The 23,511-nt window shown below is 41.5% G+C and overlaps 1 protein-coding gene across 11 annotated transcripts in view; it reads left to right on the top strand.

The window, feature by feature from the left end:
• The window catches only part of palld (palladin, cytoskeletal associated protein), a 55,309-nt gene that overhangs the window by 18,630 nt on the left and 13,168 nt on the right, over positions 1-23,511 (top strand). For 4 of the 11 annotated variants that reach the window (XR_004898727.1, XM_036007028.1, XM_031311579.2 and 1 more), the window contains 9 exons: positions 1,886-2,061; positions 2,284-2,350; positions 3,161-3,278; positions 3,425-3,487; positions 7,536-7,677; positions 7,815-7,838; positions 8,548-8,667; positions 11,271-11,730; positions 13,634-13,669. Coding sequence is in view for 9 of the 11 variants with exons in the window: in XM_036007028.1 (XP_035862921.1) it covers positions 1,886-2,061; positions 2,284-2,350; positions 3,161-3,278; positions 3,425-3,487; positions 7,536-7,677; positions 7,815-7,838; positions 8,548-8,667; positions 11,271-11,730; positions 13,634-13,669 (1,206 nt within the window). In the remaining 2 variants the exon portion in view is untranslated. Of the gene's footprint in view, positions 1-1,885; positions 2,062-2,283; positions 2,351-2,419; positions 2,438-3,160; positions 3,279-3,424; positions 3,488-7,535; positions 7,678-7,814; positions 7,839-8,547; positions 8,668-11,270; positions 11,731-13,633; positions 13,670-20,851; positions 20,998-23,511 lie in introns of those variants that run through there. The other 7 variants (XM_036007030.1, XM_036007034.1, XM_036007029.1 and 4 more) reach the window with 6 other exon arrangements.

The raw sequence follows: 23,511 nt of genomic DNA, 5'->3' as shown, positions 1-23,511 counted from the left end.
TTTCCGTTGTTTCACTTCATCAAAGAGGAGGAACTACCCCGAAATGGCTATTGTACAGGGGGTTTGGTGTTAAAAAAAACAGCAGAGAGAGCAGAAACTGAGTGACAGGGCTCTTCACTGCTCCACCTGTCACTGCTGCTGATGAATTGCTCGGAGTGATCCGTCTCAACAACGACGGAGCGTATCATTTTTCCTGTCTGACCCGGCCTGACTCATGCTCATTCACCTCCTGTTCCTATACTTGCCATTCATACATTAACGTTCCCTGTCTCTGTCTCTGCTCCCACACCCACTCTTTCAGGTGTGGATCCTCAAATGTGAAGGGTTGTCTGACTTTTTTTGGCTGATGGATTGCTCTCTGGAAAAGGAGTTAGCCTGCTGTTTGACAGACAGACCAGAGTGTATAAAATCAAGTAATGCCTAAGCAGCAGGATGTTGGGATTTTTTATACAGCCCTCCAAGATAGCTGGAATGTCCTCAGGTCAGGCTTCTGGACAGACAGAGCAGCTGTTCTTCCGGCATTTAGGGAATTCCTGCCCCTCCCCATGTCAATGCAGAGGGCGGGAGGTGAACAAGACATACATGCCCTCTCTTTTAAAAAGGTGCTGATAGGCTGTACAGTATGTGGTGTGTCAGTGGAGTGTGGGTATCCTGACTTGATGTGTCATAATGCACTCTTAAAAGAAGATAAGACATTAGCATCGATGAAAGCAGCAAATGTGTGTGTGTGTGTGTGTGTGTGTGTGTGTGTGTGTGTGTGTGTGTGTGTGTTAAAGATGGGTGATGTGACCCCTGTTTTTGATGTGGTCACACAGTGCTGAGGGGTCTGCTTTAATCATAACCCTGTGAAGAGAGATGAGCCAGATGAAGCTGGTTTTGTTGTAGACCCTCTCATCCCTCCTCTGTCCTAGATCAGGGAAAAAAGCCGGTGTTAGCAGACCCCAAGGGAGGTGGTACAAGGCCCAGGCGCCTGCCCGGACACACAGGCCTCTGATTGGAAGGAGGGAAAGGGTGTGTCTGCTTCCCGTAACACATCGTCTCGCCAGTGCCTCAGGGCGGCTGACGTTTGGCAGATATGGAATCTCAGACATGCCCAGAGGGTGTATATGAGTGTTTGAATGAGTAGTTGATTGATGTTAATTAGATTGGCAGGCCTCCATCATGTTTGGCAAAGGTATATTTGAGTTCAAGTATTTGTCAAGAAGAGTGATGGCCCATGCTTGTATGATTTTTTATTGATTGATTTTATTGAAAAGACACATATATTCCCATTGCTTCCTTGTCTGTAATGTACGTCTTTGCCTTTATTGGAATATTAATTTCTTTTGGCAAGAAGCGTAATACATTTTCAGCCACAAGGCAATGGTGAAATAATACAACTCATATTTAAGACCACTTTCTCCGTACAAAATGGATCTGGATCTTTGGGTCCACAAGTTAGCCATACATTATATACTCTGTTAAATGACTTCTGATATGACTATCTGGTAGGAAGGAATGGAGGCCAAAACTACCCAGATTGGAAATATGTCATAATTTTCTATGAAGCACTCTAGACTGTGTGGTATTAAAAGTCACAATAAATTAAATGCATGGTAGTATACTATGGCAGTAAATGTCACATGTCACACAAAATGTTTTTATGATTTCAAAAGTCTGTTTTTCTACTCTGGATAATGCCGGTTGTAACATATTCATTAATCAACATAATGCTGTTTGCCAAAGCGTTAGCATGGAGCACCAGTACAGGCTACAAAGGGATGATTTTGGTGTCTCTGTGCATCCAACTGTAGTTTGACTTTTCTGCCTGTGAGGCTCTGCTCAGTAATGCATTACATTTGCTCTGATTGGTTAAAGTAAAGTTGTGGTTCACCTCCTCCACCAGGTGGTTCTGTGAAGGCCGTGAGCTGCACAACTCTCCTGACATACAGATCTGGAGGGATGGTGATCTGCACACACTGGTGATTACTGAAGCCTTTGAGGACGACACAGGACGTTACACCTGTGTGGCTTCCAACAGTATCGGAGCAGACAACACCTCTGCTGAGGTTTACATCGAAGGTCAGGTGTTTCCATATCAAGAAATTAGGACTGGCTTAATTAGTAGCTGATCTCTACATTTAAGTATATGTGGGCTTTTAATGGTGGCTAATCTGCTATAATATTTAACAGCACAAAGGAAATAGTGCTTTATGGCATAGAACAGGCCTGCTATTCATCTAGCACCACTAAGATGGCGTGCATCACATGGGAATCCCTGCCTTTGTTTGTGTCCCATTGCAGGAGCTTCGTCATCAGACTCAGAAGGAGAAGGAGCTGTGTCAAAGTCCAGATCCGGAACCATGCCTCAGTACGTGTGTTTCAGCATGACCTCTTGTGACCCAATGACCCAATGAACCCCTGAGCAGGTTAACTGAGCCCCGCAGCAGCTAATCAGGTCTGCTGCCTTTAACTAGGCCCCTTTAAAGGCCCTTAAAGAGCCATAACCCTGACCCAGTACACAGGCCACAATCTAAATAATGAAAGGTGCAGAGGGTTACTATGGTTAAAAAAAAACACCCTGTCATGATTGTCCCCTGTACATTTCCAAATGTTAAACTTTTTACACATTTCCTGCTTTCACTCTCTTCTTTTCCTTGTCTTCCTTTTCTCTTGAATCATTTTCTTCTTCTTCATATGAAAAATAATGTTTTTTTTTTTATTGGGTGAAAGGTTTGGGCCACACACCAAAGTGCACATAATGTTTTGGTGTGCAATTTTTTCAATAAAGAACTTACTTGACCGACAACAATCTGGCACAGATATGTATTTATCTTTATGTTGATTCGGATCAACATGCATGTTCAACATTTCGAAACTTTTTCATTTCCATTTGGAGGATTGTGCTCTCCATCAACAGTACCCACTCCAAGTGCTTTCAATTCTCTAAATGTTTTTGATTATTATCCGTTGTATAAATCTGCCTCCATCTAGACTACTTCCTGATTCCCTTTCTGTTTACACACTGAAGCCAAGATCACTGATATCATCTTAATTGCTGTAGAGACAGTTTTCTTTGATTCAAGTATCATATTATAACTAAAAGCATATTGAGTTGAGAAATGCCTCATTTTGTTTTATGAGTATGTGTGGGTACTGATTTCTGCTTTGTTCATTTTAGAGTTCAGAAGAAGACGACTTCAATGTCTCTGACGATACGTTCATCGTCACCCAAAACCCCCGAGGTCCATCCTCATCGCTCCACCCTGGTCCAGTCCCTGTCTCAGCCCCCACAGCGGGTAAGCAGCTACAGCACACATGACAGTAGATCCACACAAGCTCATACACATGGTCAAAAGGTGAAAAAAACTCTTTATTGCCATGAGCAGACACCTTTCTGAATGGACTCAACCTGTTCTGAAAGTACCTGTTTGTTGTCTTCTAGATGCAGAGCCCAGTGCCATCACTGTATGGTGGTGAGGTGTCAGGTCCTCCTATATTCACCAAGGTAGGTCGGCATACACATGGTGAAAAGTATGTGGACATACAAACATTATGCACATATGTGACTGTTCAAATATGTCATTCCGAAACCATATGCTGCTGAAACAGGCTCTACTCATCTGGGAAGTTTTCCCATAAGATTTTGTAACCTGGCTTGTAACCTTATCCTCAAAAGCATTTATGAGGTTAAGAACTGATAAGACCTGTCTGGCAGTTAGTGTTTAAATTCATCTTAAAGGTCTTTGATGGGGTTGAGGTCAGGGCTCTGTGCAGGGCCAGTTAAATTCTTTCACGCCAGTCTTGGAAAACCATTTCTTTACTTAAAATGTTTCGTGCACAGAGGAATTGGCATGAAACAGAAGGGACCTTCCCCAGACTGTTGCCACAAAGTTTGTAGCATACCATGTCTGTAATATTTTATATGCTGTGGCATTAGGATTTGCCTTAATTACAAAAACCATTAAAAACAGCCCAGATACATTCGTACATACATACTTACGTACAGTACAGGAATTCATGCATCCAATACATACACGCATACAGTACATCCATAACCTGACACACATGTACTCAGTCTCCTTGCCTTCCCATAATAACAGTATGCTGTGCTGTGGCTTTCAGCAGTGGGGGTCAGATAAAACACAAGCTCAAGGCAAGAACACCCTTTTCCAGCTCAGACTCTTCAACACTCCCCCAACTCCCTTTCCCTCAGGCTGTGGGTCTTGTGATGGCGGGGCTGAGACGGGCTGAGGCAGAGCTTCAAACGGCCCTGCCAAACCCACAAGGGTCAGGTCTCTTTCACTCTAATTCAGCCAGTCAGGCCCTAAATCATTTTCCACTTCATTACAAAAAGACATTTGTTTTTCTTCACCTCCACCCCACCTCTTTTAAAAACTGTCGCAGACTTTATAATCATCTCAATGAGAGGACGTTCGCCTCCAGTGAAGTCAGCATCGTGATGTCACCCAAACAACACACCCACACACATACACTGTCAGACCAATGTTGTACATTCCACCCCTGGTCTTCTCAAAATATACCCATGCCAAAGACACACAGTCAAAAGGCTAAAGAGGCTCAAGCTCACAGACATTTATTTACACTGACACTGAGTGCCTCTTGTTGATGGATAAACCAGTCTAAGTCGCTCTGGCCCTGTGACCAGCAGAAGAGACAACACAGTGTTGACAGTGGCTTCTTCATCAGCCCCTATGTTGATATTTTTTTTAGTTCTGAAACACTATAAGCTGGCATATGTTTGATTTTACACGGGTTAAATTGGCATTTGTAAAGAGTGGGTCCTGCAATTTTGAGGTTGAGAGCATCTTAGGGAGTGGGCAATTATTACCTATTCTATTGGCCAAAAGCACAATGTTCACACATGTATACGTGAATTTAAATATAGTAGATACGAGTGTAAGTGATAATAATCAGCATACAGCAGAGTCTAGTTATTTTACAGAATGTTTTGTTCTCATGCTAGACTTTATCCTTGCACTATTGGACTTATTTGCACTACCACCATGACACACACTCTCATAGAGCACCTTACCATACAGACTGAATCCCAGGGTCAGTCCCTGCCCTGTCACTGCAAGCGTCTCATGCTTTTACATCCCTTAGTTCATTCATGTGGATTTTTAATTTTTTTTATTTTATTTTATTTAGTATTTTTTTATTTTATTGTCCATGCTACTCATGTGGATTTGCTTTTTTATCATCCTGTTTGTGATGTATATGAATGTTGTGTGTGATGTCTTAATCTATTGGGACCTTGAATTTCCCCTTGGGGATCAATAAAGTATCTATCTATCTATCTATCTATCTATCTATCTATCTATCTATCTATCTATCTATATATCTATCTAAAAGCTTACCCCTAGCTTAAACTTAATTATTTAAAGTTAATAGTTAAAACTATTTACTTTATAGAACTTGCCCTTTCAGTTCATCATTTTCCAAATTTAAGAAATTATTTGATTTTGAAATATGATATTTTGACAAAGTAAACAAGTTTTTTTTTTTAATTGTGAGTGGAGCTTGGTGACAGGTATTTGGACCAAAATAGATACTCATTTAGGGCTAAAGTTAAAACAAATGGATTTTTTTTTTTTAAATATATGATGATCAAAAGTAATGGACCAGATGGATCCAATAAAATGTCAGTGGGTATCAGGTTCTTGGAGGAAAGTATATTAGCATACTAACAAACAGTGTTGGGAGTAACGCGTTACAAAAGTAACGCAATTACAGTAATGTATTCCTTTTTGCTGTAACGCAGTAATATAACGCATTACTAATTAAATTTCGGTAATATTATACTCGTTACAATGCATTTTAACGCAACATTTAGTGGTGCATTGTTTTTTTTAAGAATTCACCAACACCGCGACACATTTCTTCACAGGAAAAAAAAAAAAGCCGTATTATTTTCCTGTCGCTGTATTCGATGGTTGAGATGACTGCAGAGACAAATACATTTGCGAGATGGATATTATTTTCAGGAGTTATTACACTGCGTTGAAATGAGCTGTCCTGTTTCTGTTCCCGTGGTCAGAACCAGAGACGGTACGGACAGCATGTATGTCCCAACAGGTGACGGTACGTCAGCGGCTGACAGATATAAACATGTCAGGAATTAATGTTGAGGCTTGCTACACGTAAATATCATTGCATTTTTATCAGCCGTGGAGAGTAACTATGCCTGTAGTGGAATGGCTTCTAATGACGACTTTTACTGTGACCATTTACTGTTCAATATGTTGCAGTTTTACAAACAAGAAAGTGAACAACTTGAGCCTGATGGACATGTTGCATCTCAGTAAGCTAGCAAGAGTAGGCTACACAACAGACAACGTCCGTGTAACCTACTTCAAAATAAAAGCACTTCCTGTGACGGTTCGCAGTAAAACTAAATTACTGTTAAATAAGGTTGTGTAGGCTACCTTTTCACAAATCAGCTGTAAATCAAGTACTGTAAATAATGTTAATAGTGAGTTTTAATCACACTATAATTGAACATTTCCTTTAGAGTGTTTTAACCTAAACAACATGAATTTCTTATTGAAGTGCTATAAACAAACATTTTACAACAATGCCGTACTTTTAATTGAGTATTTTCATTTTCTCCTACTTGCCTATTATACGTTTTACTTATCTATTTTGTATAGCTTTAGTTACTTTGCATATTTATATTAATTATACAAAATATGAATAATCTATGATGTATTAAAGTGGATAAAGAGGAGACTTTATTGATCCGGTGGTGAAATTCACAAGCTAGCTGCCAAATCAAACTTCCCCTGTTATTTTGGTGAAAGTAACTCAAAAGTAATGCAAAAGTAGTGTAACGCATTACAATTCAGAGACAGTAATATTGTAATATAACTAATTACTCTCAAATGACAGTAACTAGTAATCTATAATGTATTACATTTTGGAAGTAACTTGCCCAACACTGGTAACAAATTAGTGTATCTGTGATGTTTTAAAAAATCAGGCTAGCCGAAGAAAATCAACAAAAAATGATTTTTCAGAGGAAAGACCGTTAGAAACTGCCTAACCAGTGAGAGACTAAATGGTCTTTTTGTTTTCAAATGCATCCTTGAGTAGATGGCTTATTGGAGAGTTGGTTGGAAGATGGTTTCCAGGTACACAAATTTATCCTTGGGAGTACCTGTCTCATAATAGAGAAGTTAACTAATTGACTGATGCTGGGGCTTAACAGGATTTGGTGATTTGTACCTAAAGAGGCAGCTCTAGTTGTCTTTGGCGGAATTTAACCGGTGGGACAGCAAGTTAGTACTCTGTAGGAAACAGAGTGACTGTTTATAGACAATAGTGTCCACTGGCCTCCAGTTCCCTGAAATGGTGTTCCTTGACAGTGGGCCATCTTCAACAATCTCTGTCTCCGCCTAGTCCCTGCTGTACCTCTGAGGCAGATTTATCCTTTTCATTACAGGTTTCAGTCTCTTCTCATCTCCTTATCATTCTTCACTCACTCGCTCCTTTTTCTCATTACCTCTCTCTTACCCTATCCCTCGTCTGTGCAGCTGCTGCAGGATGCCCAGGCATCCGAGGGCCAGGTGGTGGTTCTGGAGTGCAGGGTCCGTGGAAGCCCTCCTCTGCAGGTCAGATGGTCCCGCCAGGGAGAGGAGATCCTGGATTCGCCCGATTTTCGTATTCTCCAGAAAAGTGAGACATTCTTCTTTGTGGTCATGAACATTGTACATTCAGCTAAGTGATTTGTAATTATACTTTTTAATATATGCTAACCAAAATATTTCTCTTTGTCTTCTCTTCCTTCCTGCCTATAATATCCTGTGAATCAGAGCCTCGATCAGCAGCTGAGCCAGGTATAACACCTCATTTGCTTTCATTTTTCCAACCACAGTCAGTGGTTCAAATTAGAAATGGCTTATTAGATGTGTCTGGAGACTCAAATTGAGTTTGATGCTTTCATTATTGGCTGCATCCTTTCACTTGGTTATGACTACAGCAAATCACAAGTTAATAAGTCTGTGTCTCACAGGACACTCTTATCACACCCACTACAGTCAGAGGGAGTCCCTGGGAAAGTCTGAGAAACCCCATCACCCGCAAACTCCAACACATAAACACAGACAAAATCACAGATAAACAATGACACACATGCTAATTTACGTTAGACATTTCTCACCTGTGTGACTCAGGGAGTCGTTTCAGGTGTTACTTTCAGGCTGTGAGTCACTTAGACGTCCCTGAACATCTGTGCTTTAGTGTTTCTCTGTCTGTCTGTTCTTCATGAGTAGTTAGGTCCATGCTTTGTATGTCCGACTATGAATAGCGACTCACCAGTCTATATGACATCATCTGTCATCAGTCTACAGTGTACATAACTTGTCTTTCTCTATTATATCTCATTATAAACAAATCAAGTGTCAACATGATGTCACCCCACTCCACACCTGCTCAGATCACTGTGCATCAGTGTCAAAGCTTTTATCTCTTCCCATATAAATCTAACTTTTAGGATCATAAACAGTTTGGTCATTAAAGGTTTATTAATGGTGGTTGTTATTTTAGAGGAGATCTGCACCCTGGTGATAGCTGAGGCCTTTCCAGAGGACGGCGGTCTGTTCTGCTGCACTGCGTCCAACCCGTATGGCTCTGTTAACAACACAGCCCAACTCACCGTCACTGCAGGTGCGTGCAACACAGACAGAAAGAGATGCATGTTCAGCATGTTGTTACCAGACAGCATCAAAGCATCAACAAGCAGCAGGCACCACAACTGAACTTTAAAGCCAATGTGGGAGTGCCTTAAAGCATAACTCTCGCCAAAATGCAACCTAGGGTCTTTTTGTGAATGTACCCGAGTCAAACTTTCGTTTACAAGCATAATTAGGACGGAAACACCACTTTTAAGATTTACCGTATTCTAATTTTTCGGTCAAATGGCCTTTTGAATGGGAGTGCTAGGGGCACTACTATGATCGCATCAAAATCACTATTTTTAAAACACTAAGAAGGCTCGACACAACATGAGACTTTGCTCCAAGTATCACCAGGGGCTCTACACATGAACTCCAGCATTGAGAACATTGTTTGTGTACCCAGAGTTTACTAAAAAGAAAGGTGTTTTAGCAACTCACGTTAGCAGTTGTTGTTTACGCTGTCCGCCATTTTCTAAGTCAAAAATAGTCGATCTCCGAATGTGAATGAACGGACTCCATAGGAGGAAATGCCATTCTTATATGAGGCTCCTTTTTCAACGACAAAACAATAAATTATCTGTGCATTTATATGGAACTAAGCTTTAGGAGCTTTCCATGTTTACTTTCCTCCCTCGACTATTTTTGACTTGCGAGATGGACGACGACTGGAAAACCAACATCTACGGTGAGTTTCTAAAAAACCTTTCTTTTTAGTAAACTCTGGGTACACAAACAATGTTCTCAATGCTGGAGTTCATGTGTAGAGCCCCTGGTGATACTTGGAGCAAAGTTTCATGTTGTGTCAAGCCTTCTTAGTGTTTTAAAAATAGTGATTTTGATGCGATCATAGTAGTGCCCCTAGCACTCCCATTCAAAAGGCCATTTGACCGAAAAACGAAAATACGGTAAATCTTAAAAGTGGCGTTTCCGTCCTAATTATGCTTTTAAACGAAAGTTTGACTCAGGTATATTTACAAAAAGTCCCTAGGTTGCATTTTGGCGAGAGTTATGCTTTAAGATGCACTTTGTGTTAATCCTAGAGAAAACTTAATTTAAGTCACTTTTTATAAAGTCAATACACAATATCAGTAGACAGTAAAATGTGCCAAAAGTTTGTTGAGCATTCCTATGTCATTATTAGTCATAAACTTCTGCTGCTGCATGGTTTCAATAGGAATTTGTGTCTGAGTGTCTGAGTGCAGGTCTACAGGGTCATCAGGTGGGCACCTGCTCAATAATAGGTGTTCTGTTGAGTTGGGCCCGCAACACAGAAAAGGCTCAACAGTTAAAGCAACACTAGAGAACGCTCAATGGTGTTTTTTGCCTGCAACGGCGCCTTCCAGGCAGCTAACGCTAACCTTAACTTTAAACATAACCATTGCCGCGCTGTCTGGGAGGAGACATTGGGGGCAAAAAACACCAAAGACCCTAGAGAACATTTCCCGCTTCGGTCCCCCTACAGGTTGGAAGCGGAATTGTCCATTACATTAAATTGTCCGCTTCCAACCTGTAGGGTGACAGAAGCGGGAAAAGTTCTCTAGTGTTGCTTTCATTCCAATGTCGCAGAACCACCCTCCGTTTTACCTACCTCCACACAGTCAAAACTGCCCTAACTAGCAAGTTATACTCACCTTTGTCTAAAACACCAGCTAACATCATCAGTTAAGAGCATGCAAGCCAAACCAACCAGTTACCAACATGTCAAGCTAACTAGCATGTTGCTAGCATCAGCAACATGCTGCTCAACCCACCAAGCAACATCCAGACAATTAGCCTCAGCTACCTCACCTTGGCAAGCAACAAATCATACACTCCTGTCTACTATATTCTGTAAAGCTAACTAGTATGCTAAATACACATTTAGCTAACTAGCATGCTGCCTGAGCCATAAAATAAACCAAACAGCAAACAACATTTTAAACCAGTTAATATTTACAATAAGTTAGGGTCTAATTTCCCTGCTTCTAATGTTCAAATGTGTTTGTGTGGAACTATTGAAAACCGTTGTTCCATTCAGACGATATTAAGATTTTTGGGAGCACTTTCAGATGAAGCTGTCAAGCATAAACCAACTCTATGCTTCAAAAAGGTCCTTCTGAAACCGATCGGCAAATTTTCTCATTTGAATGGTATTTTTTCCACAACAAATGTAACTGGCAAATGAATCAGGGCTTGATTACACTAACCTCTGACAATCCAGTAGGCTAATTCCCTGGAGGACGTGTGGTTTATGACCAGTTATAAAAGTTGACGTCTCAACGAGATGACCATCTTTTGTAAGGTTTATTATTGTGTAGTCTGTATGGGAGAGGGTGAGAGGTGTCAGTTGATAAGCAGCTCTCTGTGAGTCCAGCAGGACATTAATATTTCTGTGTGTATATTTTAACAGACAGAACTGTGTATGTACTGTAAAGAACTCACAGCACAGTTAAGGGAAAGGCTGAATAAACAGGAATTGCGTCAGCCTGACTGGACCCAGCTGCTACTTTAGGCCAGATCAGCTGTGACTTTAGTCTTGTATGTGTAATCTGCACAAAAAACTAAACATTAAAGTCCAACATTTTCCACTTTTCTTTTGTTTGTTTCCTTCAGCAGCCGAGGACTCATCCAGTAATGGCATGTCTGGTGATAACTCAAGGTTTGAGGATGTGGCAGCCTTCCCCCCTCCTCCCCCACCCACAGAGATCAGCCTCCTAGAGCTGCCACCCAAGATGCTGTCTCAGCCCGGTGCTTTCCTTATCAAGGAGCTTGAGATCTGGCCCGGTGTGTCATCGCTGCCTCCAGTACAGATGAGCTTAGAGGAGGACAGGAATAAGGGAAAATGTATACAGAATGGCCAACCCCCAAATCCATCATCACCACCAAGCCAGCCTCCACCTCCACCTCCACCTCCACCTCCACCACTGCCACAGTCTGACCCTACGACACATGTCCCAGTCACAGCCCAAAGTCCTGCCCAGGTGGCACCAGACTCCCCTCCATCCCCAGGCAAGCTGTCCCTATCCCCTGGGAAGGACGGTCCTCCGATGCCTACCAAGCCTAAACCAAAGCTGTGAGTACCTGCTGTGTGCCAATGTGTCTGTGCCCAGGGGGCAGGCTCGTCACCAGGGAGGGCTTGTGGGAGGGAGACGGGCTGGGAAGCCTGTCTGAGGTCTGGTGGAAAAGATAGTGTCTCAGTTTTGTGAAAGTGTTAACGGTGGGAATCCCAAGCCTTTTTAGAACAAAAGCATTCCCTTGCCTTTATGTTGGTTTCAATTTGGCATCATGTTAGCCAGGGCGGGTCTGCTAGCTGCTTTCTGTCTGTGGCTGTAAACAGATCTGTGTAGCTTTTGCTGGATGGCTCCTATTGTTTCTGTCTGACCTCGGCTGCATGCCCAGCCCAGGCCAGAGCCATTGTTTTTTTTTCCCTGAGCACCTTTCTGTAAGCACTATAGAGATCAGGTAGGATGTCACTGTTATTAGAAGAGAGTTGGGCATTGAATGGCTTTTTTTTCAATGATCCTGTGTTTTGAGATGTCTGCCGTGGACAAGCCTCTTGGCCTGCATGGATTTTTATCTCACTTGCTGATGCATTTTGCATTTGCAGTTTTGCCTTAATCGGAAAGAATACCGTAGACAAGAAATAAGGAGAAAGAAACAGAGAAGGAATAGAAGGTCCAAGTTCAGACTTGAAGCAGAGAGGTTGGGAATACATGGCTGCCATCTTTATCCACAAGACCACCAGGATGACTCGCTAATGCATTTCTGATGATAAATGACAGCAGACCATACACAAATAATTGTAGTGTGTATACTTTCACTCCATTGGTTGGTTTGGAGCTATGTGTTTTCTTCCCTTCTATTTGTGTATCCTTTTAGCCGTGCTAGCGGCATGGCTATAGAGATGGCAACGTCCGTCTGTCTACTGGGTTGGTCGCACTTTTCACCACTTTGGTCCAAATTGAAATATCTTTTGTAAAGGCATTCATGATTCCCAGAATCCTACTGATTTTCGTGATCCCCTGACTTTTCCTGTTGTGCCACCATGAAGTTGACTTTTGTGGTTCAGAGTAAAATATTTTAAAAAGTATTTGATGGATTGTCATGGAAGTTGCTACAGATATTTATGTCCTATTCAGGATGAAGTGTAATAACTGGTGATCCCCTGACTTTTTCTCTAGTGCGACCAGCATGTCAAATTTTCACTTATTCAGTGAAATATCTCAACATCTACATGATGGATTGGCACTTTAACATTCATTATTCCCAGACAATGAATCCTAATGAATTAAGTAATCCCCTGAATTTTCATTTGGCGCCACAAGACTGACATTTTTGGATGGATGCTGTAAAATAGATGCAGACATTTATGGTCCCCAGAGGATGTATTGTAAAAACTTTGATCCCCTGACTTTTCATCTAGCACCATAATCAATATTTCTGCTTATTCAATACTTTGGTTTGGTTCCACTCAGCCTCAGCTTTACTTAGTTTGGTGCTAATTAGCAAATATTAGCATGCTAACCCACTAAACTAAAATGGTAAACATTACACCTGCTAAACAACAACATGCCAGCATTGCTGACGTTAAACTTTAGCTCAAAGCACCACTGTGCCTAAGTACAGCCTCATGGTGGTAGACTCTTTGTTTTTCACTCTTAATATTTTCCCTTGTAGTTTGGCAAAACTTAATTAGGTGGGGGACTTTTTTGGGAGGTTTCTAATATTGCTGTCAGACTATTAAACAATGCACGCAGTATATTCCATCAATAGCAGATGCTTAACAGTGGTGCTGTGCGAGTTACGACAGGCTGCATTTAGACTAGAGTTTGGTTACAGTGCAGTGAAGCTTGGTTCTTGCATTGCACATGCTTTTTCCACTGCATGTGTGCTGGACTTGGTTACCACTGATGGATGCTACAGAATTGCATATTTGTTGACATAAATGTTATGACTTGTTTATTCTGTGCTTCCAGAGCTGAGAATATAGAGGAGGAGACAGGAAATTACAGGTAAATATTTGGCTGTGAGGCTGATGCTCTGGGTGTGAGTTGAGTGGCGCCACATGTAGCCTCACACAACAGTAGAAATGATGTTAAGGCGCATACCTTTTCTGATTAATAAAATATGATAAAATGATAAAACAGAGGCAGCAGTTGGACAAGAGCAGAGTGGAATCAGCTGATCATTTACAATTAACATATTGTGAATTAATTATCCATGTTTGTTGGTGCAGAATTAGCAATTTTGCAAATCTTTCACATGGCAGAAGAGATGAATATACCAATTTTTGATAAATCTGTTTTCTTTTGTGGCGTGCAAAAACATAGTTACTGAGATTGATTTTAGGGATGTGACAAAGATGGAACAATAATCTTTTATCACTAGATCAGACTTCAATGCTAGATAAATGAGGTAGAAAGCTGTTTATCGCTGTTTATCCACACTAACAACGTCAATACACTGCTAAAAACAACCAGCTCCCAACTGTGAAGCAATTAGAAAGCATAGGCCATCCCTCTCCTGCCCTCTCACCTTTAAATTCTATAATTACACAGTAAAAACAGCAGCCCTGCCATTATCAGAGGTCACGTTTCTGCCAGACTGCACTCTGTTTCTTTAGGTAACATGTAGGAACAGAGTCTGACCACTCTCAACCTAAAACCTCCGAGCTTATCACTGAGTTCATCATATCCTGTTTGTTGTGTGGCACATCCCGTACAGACTGCTCAATTGTTTCTTCTCTGTGCGCCACATGCTGCTATGAAACATCAACATAGCACAGCAAAGCCTGCAGCCTTTCAAATGATCCTAGTTTGTTACTTTAATTGCTTTTTTTCACACTTTTTATAGGAGTTCTCTTTAATAAGCACCATGACTTTCTAACAAACCAATTTGTTGAAATGCTATAAATTCAACAGACAGAGTGGAAACTATGACCCTTATGTCGTGTATTTTTAAGATAAGGCGATTTCATTAAATAGATTAATTGTTTTATTGCATTTACATAAAGGCAGTGAGGATTAGTATGGGTGGTGGTTTTATTATCTGAGTGAACAGCTCACCTAGCTTAAGGCATGAGTGTCTAGACTTTAATACTTATTGAGAATTATTTCTAAAGTCTAAAGTTTTCTGGATTTCTGTACATATAAGCTTTTTCTCTCAAGGAAATGTTATATCTAATATCTGAAAAAAATATTCTTGGTTTTACAGTGTTTTACAGCACCCATTATTATTTATAAAAGGACAGCTGAATTAAACAACATCACAATCGTAACACCAGTGTTTATAGCTATTGGTGAGATGTGTTCATGTTCACAAATCTAGAATAAATCGTTCTAAATCACAGGAATAACAAACTGGAAGCCTGTGGAAGGGATGATTTTTTTGCTTCAATAACAGTGAGCTGATGAGATGGAGGAAGTCGTTGTGTGACTTGGCAGACAGGAGGGACTGCAGGAGACCTGAGCTGTGAAAACAGACCCGCTGTTTTTCTGTGCTAAGGAAGACAGAACAGGGTCGGTAGGTATTTGGGTTTGATGCCCGGCGTTGATGTCAGACGTCAGGATAAGAATCAAAGGAAATTCTCAGGGGAGAGGCTCAGATTGGCCAGTTGGATCTGAACCAACCCCCAGGTTTGGAGAGAAAGCTGACTTTTACCACATGGTAGAGAATAGATAGACTGCAAATTGGCAGCACAGTCTCATTTTATGTTCCATTGGAATGCCGTTTTTTTCACATCATTTTGTTAGGAATTCTACACATAGAAACAAATAATATTTGGGTACTTGCTATAGTTGGCAACATTGATAGGTGTGTTATTTTCAGACTACTGTAAGCAGGATAAAATATAAAAACCAGTGACACAATGTACTGTCAGTGTTTTTATTGCCCTCTCATAAACTGCCCCGAACAATAAGTATAGAAAGCAAAACTATTGTTAAATAACTTTAACTTTGTTAAATATGTTACATGTTATAAGTAACATATTTCTTAAAGCAGACGTGTTATGAATGGCAACTAAAAGTTATCCTGGGATTGAAGCCTATTGTGTGAGATGGGAGATGAACTTGGGTTCCTGCAGAAGGGTCTAAATAAAGATCTGACAGGATTTAGGACTACAGCTTTGAAACACACTCTGAGAGGATACTACGAGACAAACCACTTCAGCTTCAGCTGAGACTTTGCATCTCAAAGTAAGGTCATTGCCATGTTGTGCAAAGTTGTGGTCACTCCTGATTCAACAACACAACTCACCTTTGTCCAGGGCATCAACTGTACACACGTAACTGTCTGTAAAGCCACATCATGATAGACTGATAAATCTGTGTGTGTGCGCTCATGCACTTGCATGCACATGGGTGTGAGTGTGGGTTGATGGATGAGGGGTCAGTGCTGCTGGTGTCCAGTGTCAGCTTTCCTATATTGATAAAGGTACATGTTTGCCTAGTGTGACATTTCACAAGGACGTTTTGTATTTCTTACATTAATTTCAGTGTAATGACATATCCTTGCTAGTACAAGAGGTGGCATGTGGTTGTGTGTTTTCGCATGTTTTTACATCCAGATTTTTTTATGGTAGGAAAAGTCTACATATGATGTAGTGAAACATTAAGGCACTATAGTGAGCAACCGTTTCAACAAACCACTTCACTGTGACTAAAAACAAGACTACAAGACAAAGGAGGAGACAGTCAAAAGAGTCAAGCTAGTGCAACACATCGAAGGTGTGACCACAATGATATCGACCGTGATAATAGGGGCAAAGCATTATATTATAGGGTGGGATAATGGCTGGGTGGGCGTCACACACCAAGCATAAGTAGCAGAGGCAACAATTATCCTCAAACCATTCCACAGCTTAATCTCTCTTTCATAAGACCAGGAATCAACTTTGACAGTCAAAATTATTCTCTTGCACGGATTTCATTCCACAGAGTGCTTTTTATGTGTCAGTTGAACTCTTACCAGCAACGTGTCTGTGAATTCTTTTATGCAGCTCTACAGTATGTTCATTTTAACTCAGTATGCTAAAATTACCGATGATGTAAAACAGGCACACATTGGCAGTCAACAGGACTTCATTTTAGCCTTTTCTCACTACACTAAGGGTCTAGAATAATAATTCAGGTTTAAGTTTTGTGCTGTTCATTTGTTAAAGAGATGCTGTAATAATTACTGATTGAGTAGGTTGGTAGCATAAAGCCAGACGGTAAAAAAAGAGAGACAGAAGTTGTGTATGTGTGTGTGTGTGTGTGTGTGTGTGTGTGTGTGTGTGTGTGTGTGTGTGTGTGTGCGTGCATGTGTGTGTGTGTGTGTAAGCAGTGCCTGCACTTGATTATAAATACCTTTGAATTGACATTTTAAGTGCAGCTGAAGCAGAAGTAGCCCGGGGACGGAAAGTGGAGGTCTTTCTAATTCACATCTGCTTGTGCAAAGGGAGGAAGTGGAAAGTTTCAGACTGAGGGAATTACATGGCAGACAGTGTGCAACAATCAGCTGTCAAATGTTACAGATCGGAAGTTACTGTCAAACCTTCTTAGCATGACCCAAAAGTACACAAACTCACTTAAAGACTGGAACATATTGCTATAATCATTATTATGAATCATTTTTCTGATATTGATATACGTATATCATAGTATATAAAATAATTTAATTAACTGTCTTCCACTGTTGTGTATTGAATCAGATGGAAATCATGTTTCAAAGGTCCCACATTATGCTCATTTTCAGGTTCATACTTGTATTTTGGGTTTCGACTAAAAAATGTTTACATGCTTTAATGTTCAAAAAACTCATTGATTTTCTCATAATGTCTGTCTGAATATACCTGTATTCACCCTCTGTCTGAAATGATTCGTTTTAGCGCCTGTCTCTTTAAGCCCCCTCCCGAAAAAGCCCTGTCTGTTCTGATTGGTGCCGTTCAGGTCCGGGCCTTCTGCATCTGCGCTCTTGAAGTCACCGTCATTGCAGCCGGGGAATGACTGTAACTGCACTGAAGGGGCACCTTCTATCTACAGTATATATAGTATAGTTGTGACATCACAACCGTACGGAAGTCCTGACGGCTCGTTTAAAGGCCCACTTTCTGAATATGGGCTTTGTGCATTTCTCCATGGATTGAGCGTTTTGATACTTTCCCAGTATTTATATAGCACCTTGACCTGCTTTATAATCGAAAAAGACATAAATATCACTTTCTACAATATGGGAACTTTAAGTATAGTTAGCTTGAAATCATTATTTTTGAGAGCAGAATTATGTAAAACGATATCATGATATGATCATATCATCATAATACAATTCCGCCAAAAGTCAATATAAGTTGATATAATATTGAATTATTGCCCAGCTCTAACTCACACAAACACATAGTTCCAAACACACAGGAGCTTAGAGCAACAGTGTGTAAGTGACGCCATGTGTGCCACTTACCAACGTTAATGTTTTCAGGCTCTGCATACTTACATACTGCAGTGATAAATATGAGCAATGGTCTGATCCACTTTTATGTGGCCTGTATTGCATGCAGCTTGACCTTATACCTTTCAATCCTTGTCTGCTGACATAATTGCCATACCACTGAGATTAAATGACTTCTGCAGTAGCTCCAAACCTCTTTAACCCCAGTGAGGCTGTTGTCAGGGGAACAGCATACAAACTGACGGCAACAAACAGCTCTTTGCCAATAGCCATCATCAGTCTCCCACTGTCACACACACACACACATACACACACATACACACACACACACACACACACACACACACACACACACACACACACACAGAACTTGTACTTGTACTTGTATTTACAGTGTGAAGATGTAACTGGTGATTGGTTGTTTGCCCTCTGTCCCTCTGTATTGTGTTTAGTTTAGACTACTAGTAGGACTAAGTAGGACTTTTCAGGCTTGTTGCATTCAATTTAAAGCAGGATCTATATGCTCTCTGTGTTGCGTTGCTGAGCAAGGAGCTCTGGCTGCCAGGATTGGTCGCATATCTCTGCTGTGACTCAGAGCTTCCTCTCAGCAGTATGTTTGTGTTTACGAGGTGTAAGTCATGAACTCTCTAATGAAGTATTAACAATCACTTTCTTGTCGAGGTGTTGCTTGTGGTTTTATGGAGAGCGGGGAAACATGCATGTTAAAGAACCACATATGGTACTGGATACACACTGAGAACTTGTGGTTCGTCATCATCAAACGTCTAATTAAAAATGGAAGTAAAACACTGACTGGGAGTCTGTTCTCTAATGGATGCATGAATGCAGGCCAGAGAGGGTTGTGATTACCAGCAAATGGAAAAAGGCAGAAACAGAAAGTTAGTTGTCATGAGGAATAAGATTGTGTAACCGAATAAAAAGCGAAATGAAGTCAACGGAGACACAAGGGAGCAGGAAAAGCAGACAATTTCACATCAACCTCCAGAGTGAGAGATGGGCAGTCCTTAAAAGGACATGGGAGACACAGGATTGGCTGAGAAACCAGACCAACTAACCACTGGATTGGTCGGTCGGGCTAGAATGACCTGCATGGAATGGAGAAACTTTCCAAATAAGGAAGAGAGTTGTCGGAGCTGACCTTCATAACACAGAGAGAGGGCTGGAAGAAAGAGGGGTGAGCCGAGGGAAAAGGGAGCGATGAAAAGACGCACAGAGAGATGAGGGGAGCGAGAGACCAGGGTGTATGCTTGGGAGTTGACAGCATGGAAACTAATGGGCCTCAATGATCCCCTCATAGAAAGCAGACTGTGTTTCCCAGGAAAGAACACCCTGGTATGTTAAACACTGAGAAACACACATATAAATACACATTACACCCACCCACACACACACACACACACACACACACACACACACACACACACACTCTCAGAGAATCACATTGTTTCTGGATGAAGTCAATCAACCCCTGATTAAATCCTGACCCCGGCTGTTGGTGCAAGCAGTGTGTGTGTGTGTGTGTGTGTGTGTGTGTGTGTGCGTGCGTGCGTGCGTGCGTGCGTGCGCGTGTGTGTGTGTGTGGGTGGTATAGACTTGATCACCCTTTAGACACACTCCCAGTCAGACCACTACAGCACTTTCCCTCGTGGATGTTAATTAGAGGATGCAATAATGTATAGGCACTCTAATCTCATGACACTGCTGTCACCGACTCTGAGCACAGAGGAGATTCACTCTGACTCGCCTCTAAAGTGTCAATGAGTCAACACACAGGGAATGACTTGCACCTCTAGAGAGAGGAGGACCCTCTCCTAATGGCTCTCCGACCTTTCCCCAATATAAGGACACGATGACATGCACACTTAGAACTACACGCAACACCCCACTGGACCAGATCCCTTGCCTCCCACCTCCCATCAACACACTGACTCATCAGTAGTCTGGAAAACGAACAGCGACTCTAAAAATAGAGGCATTACACACAAAAATGGAAATGATAAATTCCCAAAAAGGTTTTGTTTCATCCCACAAAAATGAAGGACAAATTTCTTCTATTGAGAAACTGAATACTTGTGAACATATTTCAGTGAATGACACCAGATCTATTGTGGTTGTGATAGTTTGCACACAGACTTTGTCTCTATTATAGTTATTGTTCCAAAGGTCCAATAGGGTATATATGATACATAAAACTATCATGTTCCATATGCTTGGCATGTAGATAATAGTCACTGTGCTCTGTGTACATGTGAAGGGTAGATAATGTTTATGTGAAGAGTACATGTGGGTTTTTACTTTCAGAAAGGGCATGGTCTCAAATGTAACCTTAGAATGGACAAATTTCATTTGCGTCACTTGAAACTGAGAGAATTGTTCCGATGATTAATTTCTTAAATCTGTCTTTCATTCTCTGTCCTCAATCATCCTGTCTCTTTTGTCTTTGGTCATTCAGAAAACAATATAAATGTGGACACAAAAGGTAAAAGCAATTAGATATAGGTATCTCATTTGGCTTTTCTTATGGACGTTTTCTTTATCTGTGACTGTTGTTGTGTTGGTTCCTGACTCCCAAAGGGAAGTTCCTCGGTCAGTACAGTATATGGCAGAGGTTTTATTTTGAAATGAGTTGGTTTCAGGCAGGCTGGGAGCTTTTATTGTGAAGAGGAGGAGCTCACAGACAGACTGACTCATGTAGAGAGAGAGAGAGAGAGAGAGAGAGAGAGAGAGAGAGGGAGAGAGGGAGAGAGGGAGAGAGGGAGCGACTGGTCTGTCACTCTGGCTGCTCAGCGCTCTATATATGCTGCTCATACCTGGCAGAGCAGCACTGCAACGTAGTTTACTCTCCTGCAGGGAAATATCAGAGCTGCTACACACCAAGACCACAACACTGAAGGTAAAACTTTGCTTTGTGTAGACTGACAACTTATTTGAATGAAGCAAACCTCAATGAGACTGATAGAATGACAAAGGAATGGATAAAAGATTAACTTAATGATGCTTTTCTTCAATTTTTTAAACTTGCTGAGCTAGCATGGAGTAAACTTTTTAAATAACCTTTTAAAAATGTTATTGCATTTAGGGTTCTTTGGGTTGTTTATTTCTAATTGAAAAGGCACTGGTGACAAACACTTTAAGTCATTACATTTGAATTAGGGAGTAGAGGAAGAAGGAAAAGTCAAATGTTTGAGGTAGAATAAGGACAACCCCCCCCCCCCCCCCCCCAGCGTTTTCCTGCTTTAACAGTTTGGCATGTTAATGTTTAAATCATATGTTATCAGAATGGGTGTGTGCTTTTCTGGGAGCACAGAGAGGCTGAGTGTGATACCCATTCATTTGCTGGAGGCTCTGGAAAGGTAGTGAGTTCAGGCTGTAGTGAGAAAGAGAAGAACTGTGAGTGACTTTAACAAAGATGAGTCGGCCGTTTTCTTTCTAGTGTTGCGTCTGTGATGCAGACAGACTGTTTATGTGGCGAGATTTGTTTGCAGAGCTCCTCAGTGGAGTCACATGGATTAGTTAACACAATAGAGTCTGTTAGGTGAGAAAGCTTGTGTCTTACTCATCCAACTCTTTCACTGACTGATTTCTTCTCTTCACTCTCTGCCTCTTTTCCTCCCCCTGGCTCTTCCTTCACTTCCCTCCTCCTCCTCTCCCTCCTCTCCTGCTGCTAATCCCATTTGATGGCAATGTCTTTCCCACTCCATTCCAGGGAAGAATGTCTTCAGCATTCTTGCTATAGAAAAAGAAAACACTCCCTGTATCACTTGGACAGAAAGAGCAAAAGGCGGAGGAGTGGGGAGAAGAGAAGGGGTTGAATGGATGGAGGTATATAGAGAAAAGTAGGGCTCGCTGATTGTAAAGAGCCCTCTTCACCTACACTTGAATATGAAATATTAGCCCAGACAGAGAGCAAGGGGGAAATATTAGTAGAAGAAGGAAGAAAGAAAGTAGGGCAGGGAGTAAGTAGATGAGCGGAGCAGCCGTGACTTGTTGGTGTGGCTAGAATAAGAAAAACGCTCTGTGCTACGTTTTAAAGAAAGAGGGGGGGGGAAGGAAAACAGTCTGGTTCTGTTTTATGTGGTGTGTGTGCAATTAGAGCCAGAGAGAACGAGGAGAAGGGAAGGGGGGGCTGGGGTACCCGGGGAGGAAAGGGGCTGAAAATAAGTTAAGGACACCAGGAGAACAAAAGATGAGAGAGAACATGTCAGCTGACAGGGAAGAAGTGAATGGATGAAAGCTGCAGAAAGCAAATTAAATGCTTTTTCGTATGTGAGACACATTGAATATTGTGTGCTCCCAGCAGCAGCAGCAGCCTGGTTTGTGGGGTCAGACAAGATTATGTTGAATGTTCTTGGAAACTTTGTGGCTCCTTTGCTACTCTGCTTTGTCTTGTGAGAGTAGAGGGAGGCAGGAGAGTGGTGTGTGTGTGTGTGTGTGTGTGTGTATGTGCGTGCGTGCGTATGCGTGCATGCATACATGTGTGTGTGCGTGCGCGTGTGTCCGGGTGGGTGTGTGAGAGTGAGATTTTGTGTGGCCTTTCTATGTAACCTTGGATTGTAGTTCAAATGTGACTCAACAAAAGTCTCACTCTTCTCAGAAAATCCCCAACATGACACATTTCCAGTCCATGGTGACACAAAACCCATTTCTTCATATTAATCAGGCCACATGTCAGACAGGAGTAACTTTTCCAGCAGTTTAAGCAGCTGTTAATCACAGTCTGTCAGTGTGAAAGACACTCAGACATCAGCTCATCACTACGTCAGATTGACGGTCCGTTCCAGCTCGGCGGCATCAGACATGTTTATATTGACGCACTATAGTGATGATGCAATGCTTGGTGGCGAATGCAAGTGAGGAAACCGTGAACCAGGTGTGTAGGTGGCAGTGCAGTTAAAATAAAAGAGAGAAAACAAGATCCACCTTGTTTTTGTGTGACTAGAAAGGTGTGTTCCAGCTAGGATTTCATCTTGCATTTCTATTCATCATGAACCCCTGATCGGTGTCACGGTTTGGGCCGAGCACTGTGCGTGTGATGATCTCAGGCAGTGTTAGCAAAGCTGTGTTTATGTTGTAGGTGTGATACCAGAGCTCAATTTGACTATTTGGATATACATAATTTACAAATGGCAAGGTCAGGCTGTTGCTATGCCACGGATGTTTGCAGAATCAAATAAAAAGGTGTAATGCAAACACCCACTAAAGGCATTCCTCGTTCCACTTGCTGCACAGCCTAGACGCCTTGTTATATGCGTCTAATGTCAATTTTTTTGTTTGTAAACACCTACATAATTTTAAAGAGAATGGACATGTCTTTAGTTTCCACCCTTTGTTGTCGTTTACTGAAGGAAAGCCCTCATTACTAGCAATGCACACTCAACTACTTCCTGTTTTCCCCCTGGCCTGCTTC

The sequence above is a fragment of the Sander lucioperca genome, chromosome 11 (genome assembly GCF_008315115.2).
Source record: "Sander lucioperca isolate FBNREF2018 chromosome 11, SLUC_FBN_1.2, whole genome shotgun sequence".
Taxonomy (NCBI): Eukaryota; Metazoa; Chordata; class Actinopteri; order Perciformes; family Percidae; genus Sander; species Sander lucioperca.
This window is presented reverse-complemented; position numbering and strand designations above follow the sequence as displayed.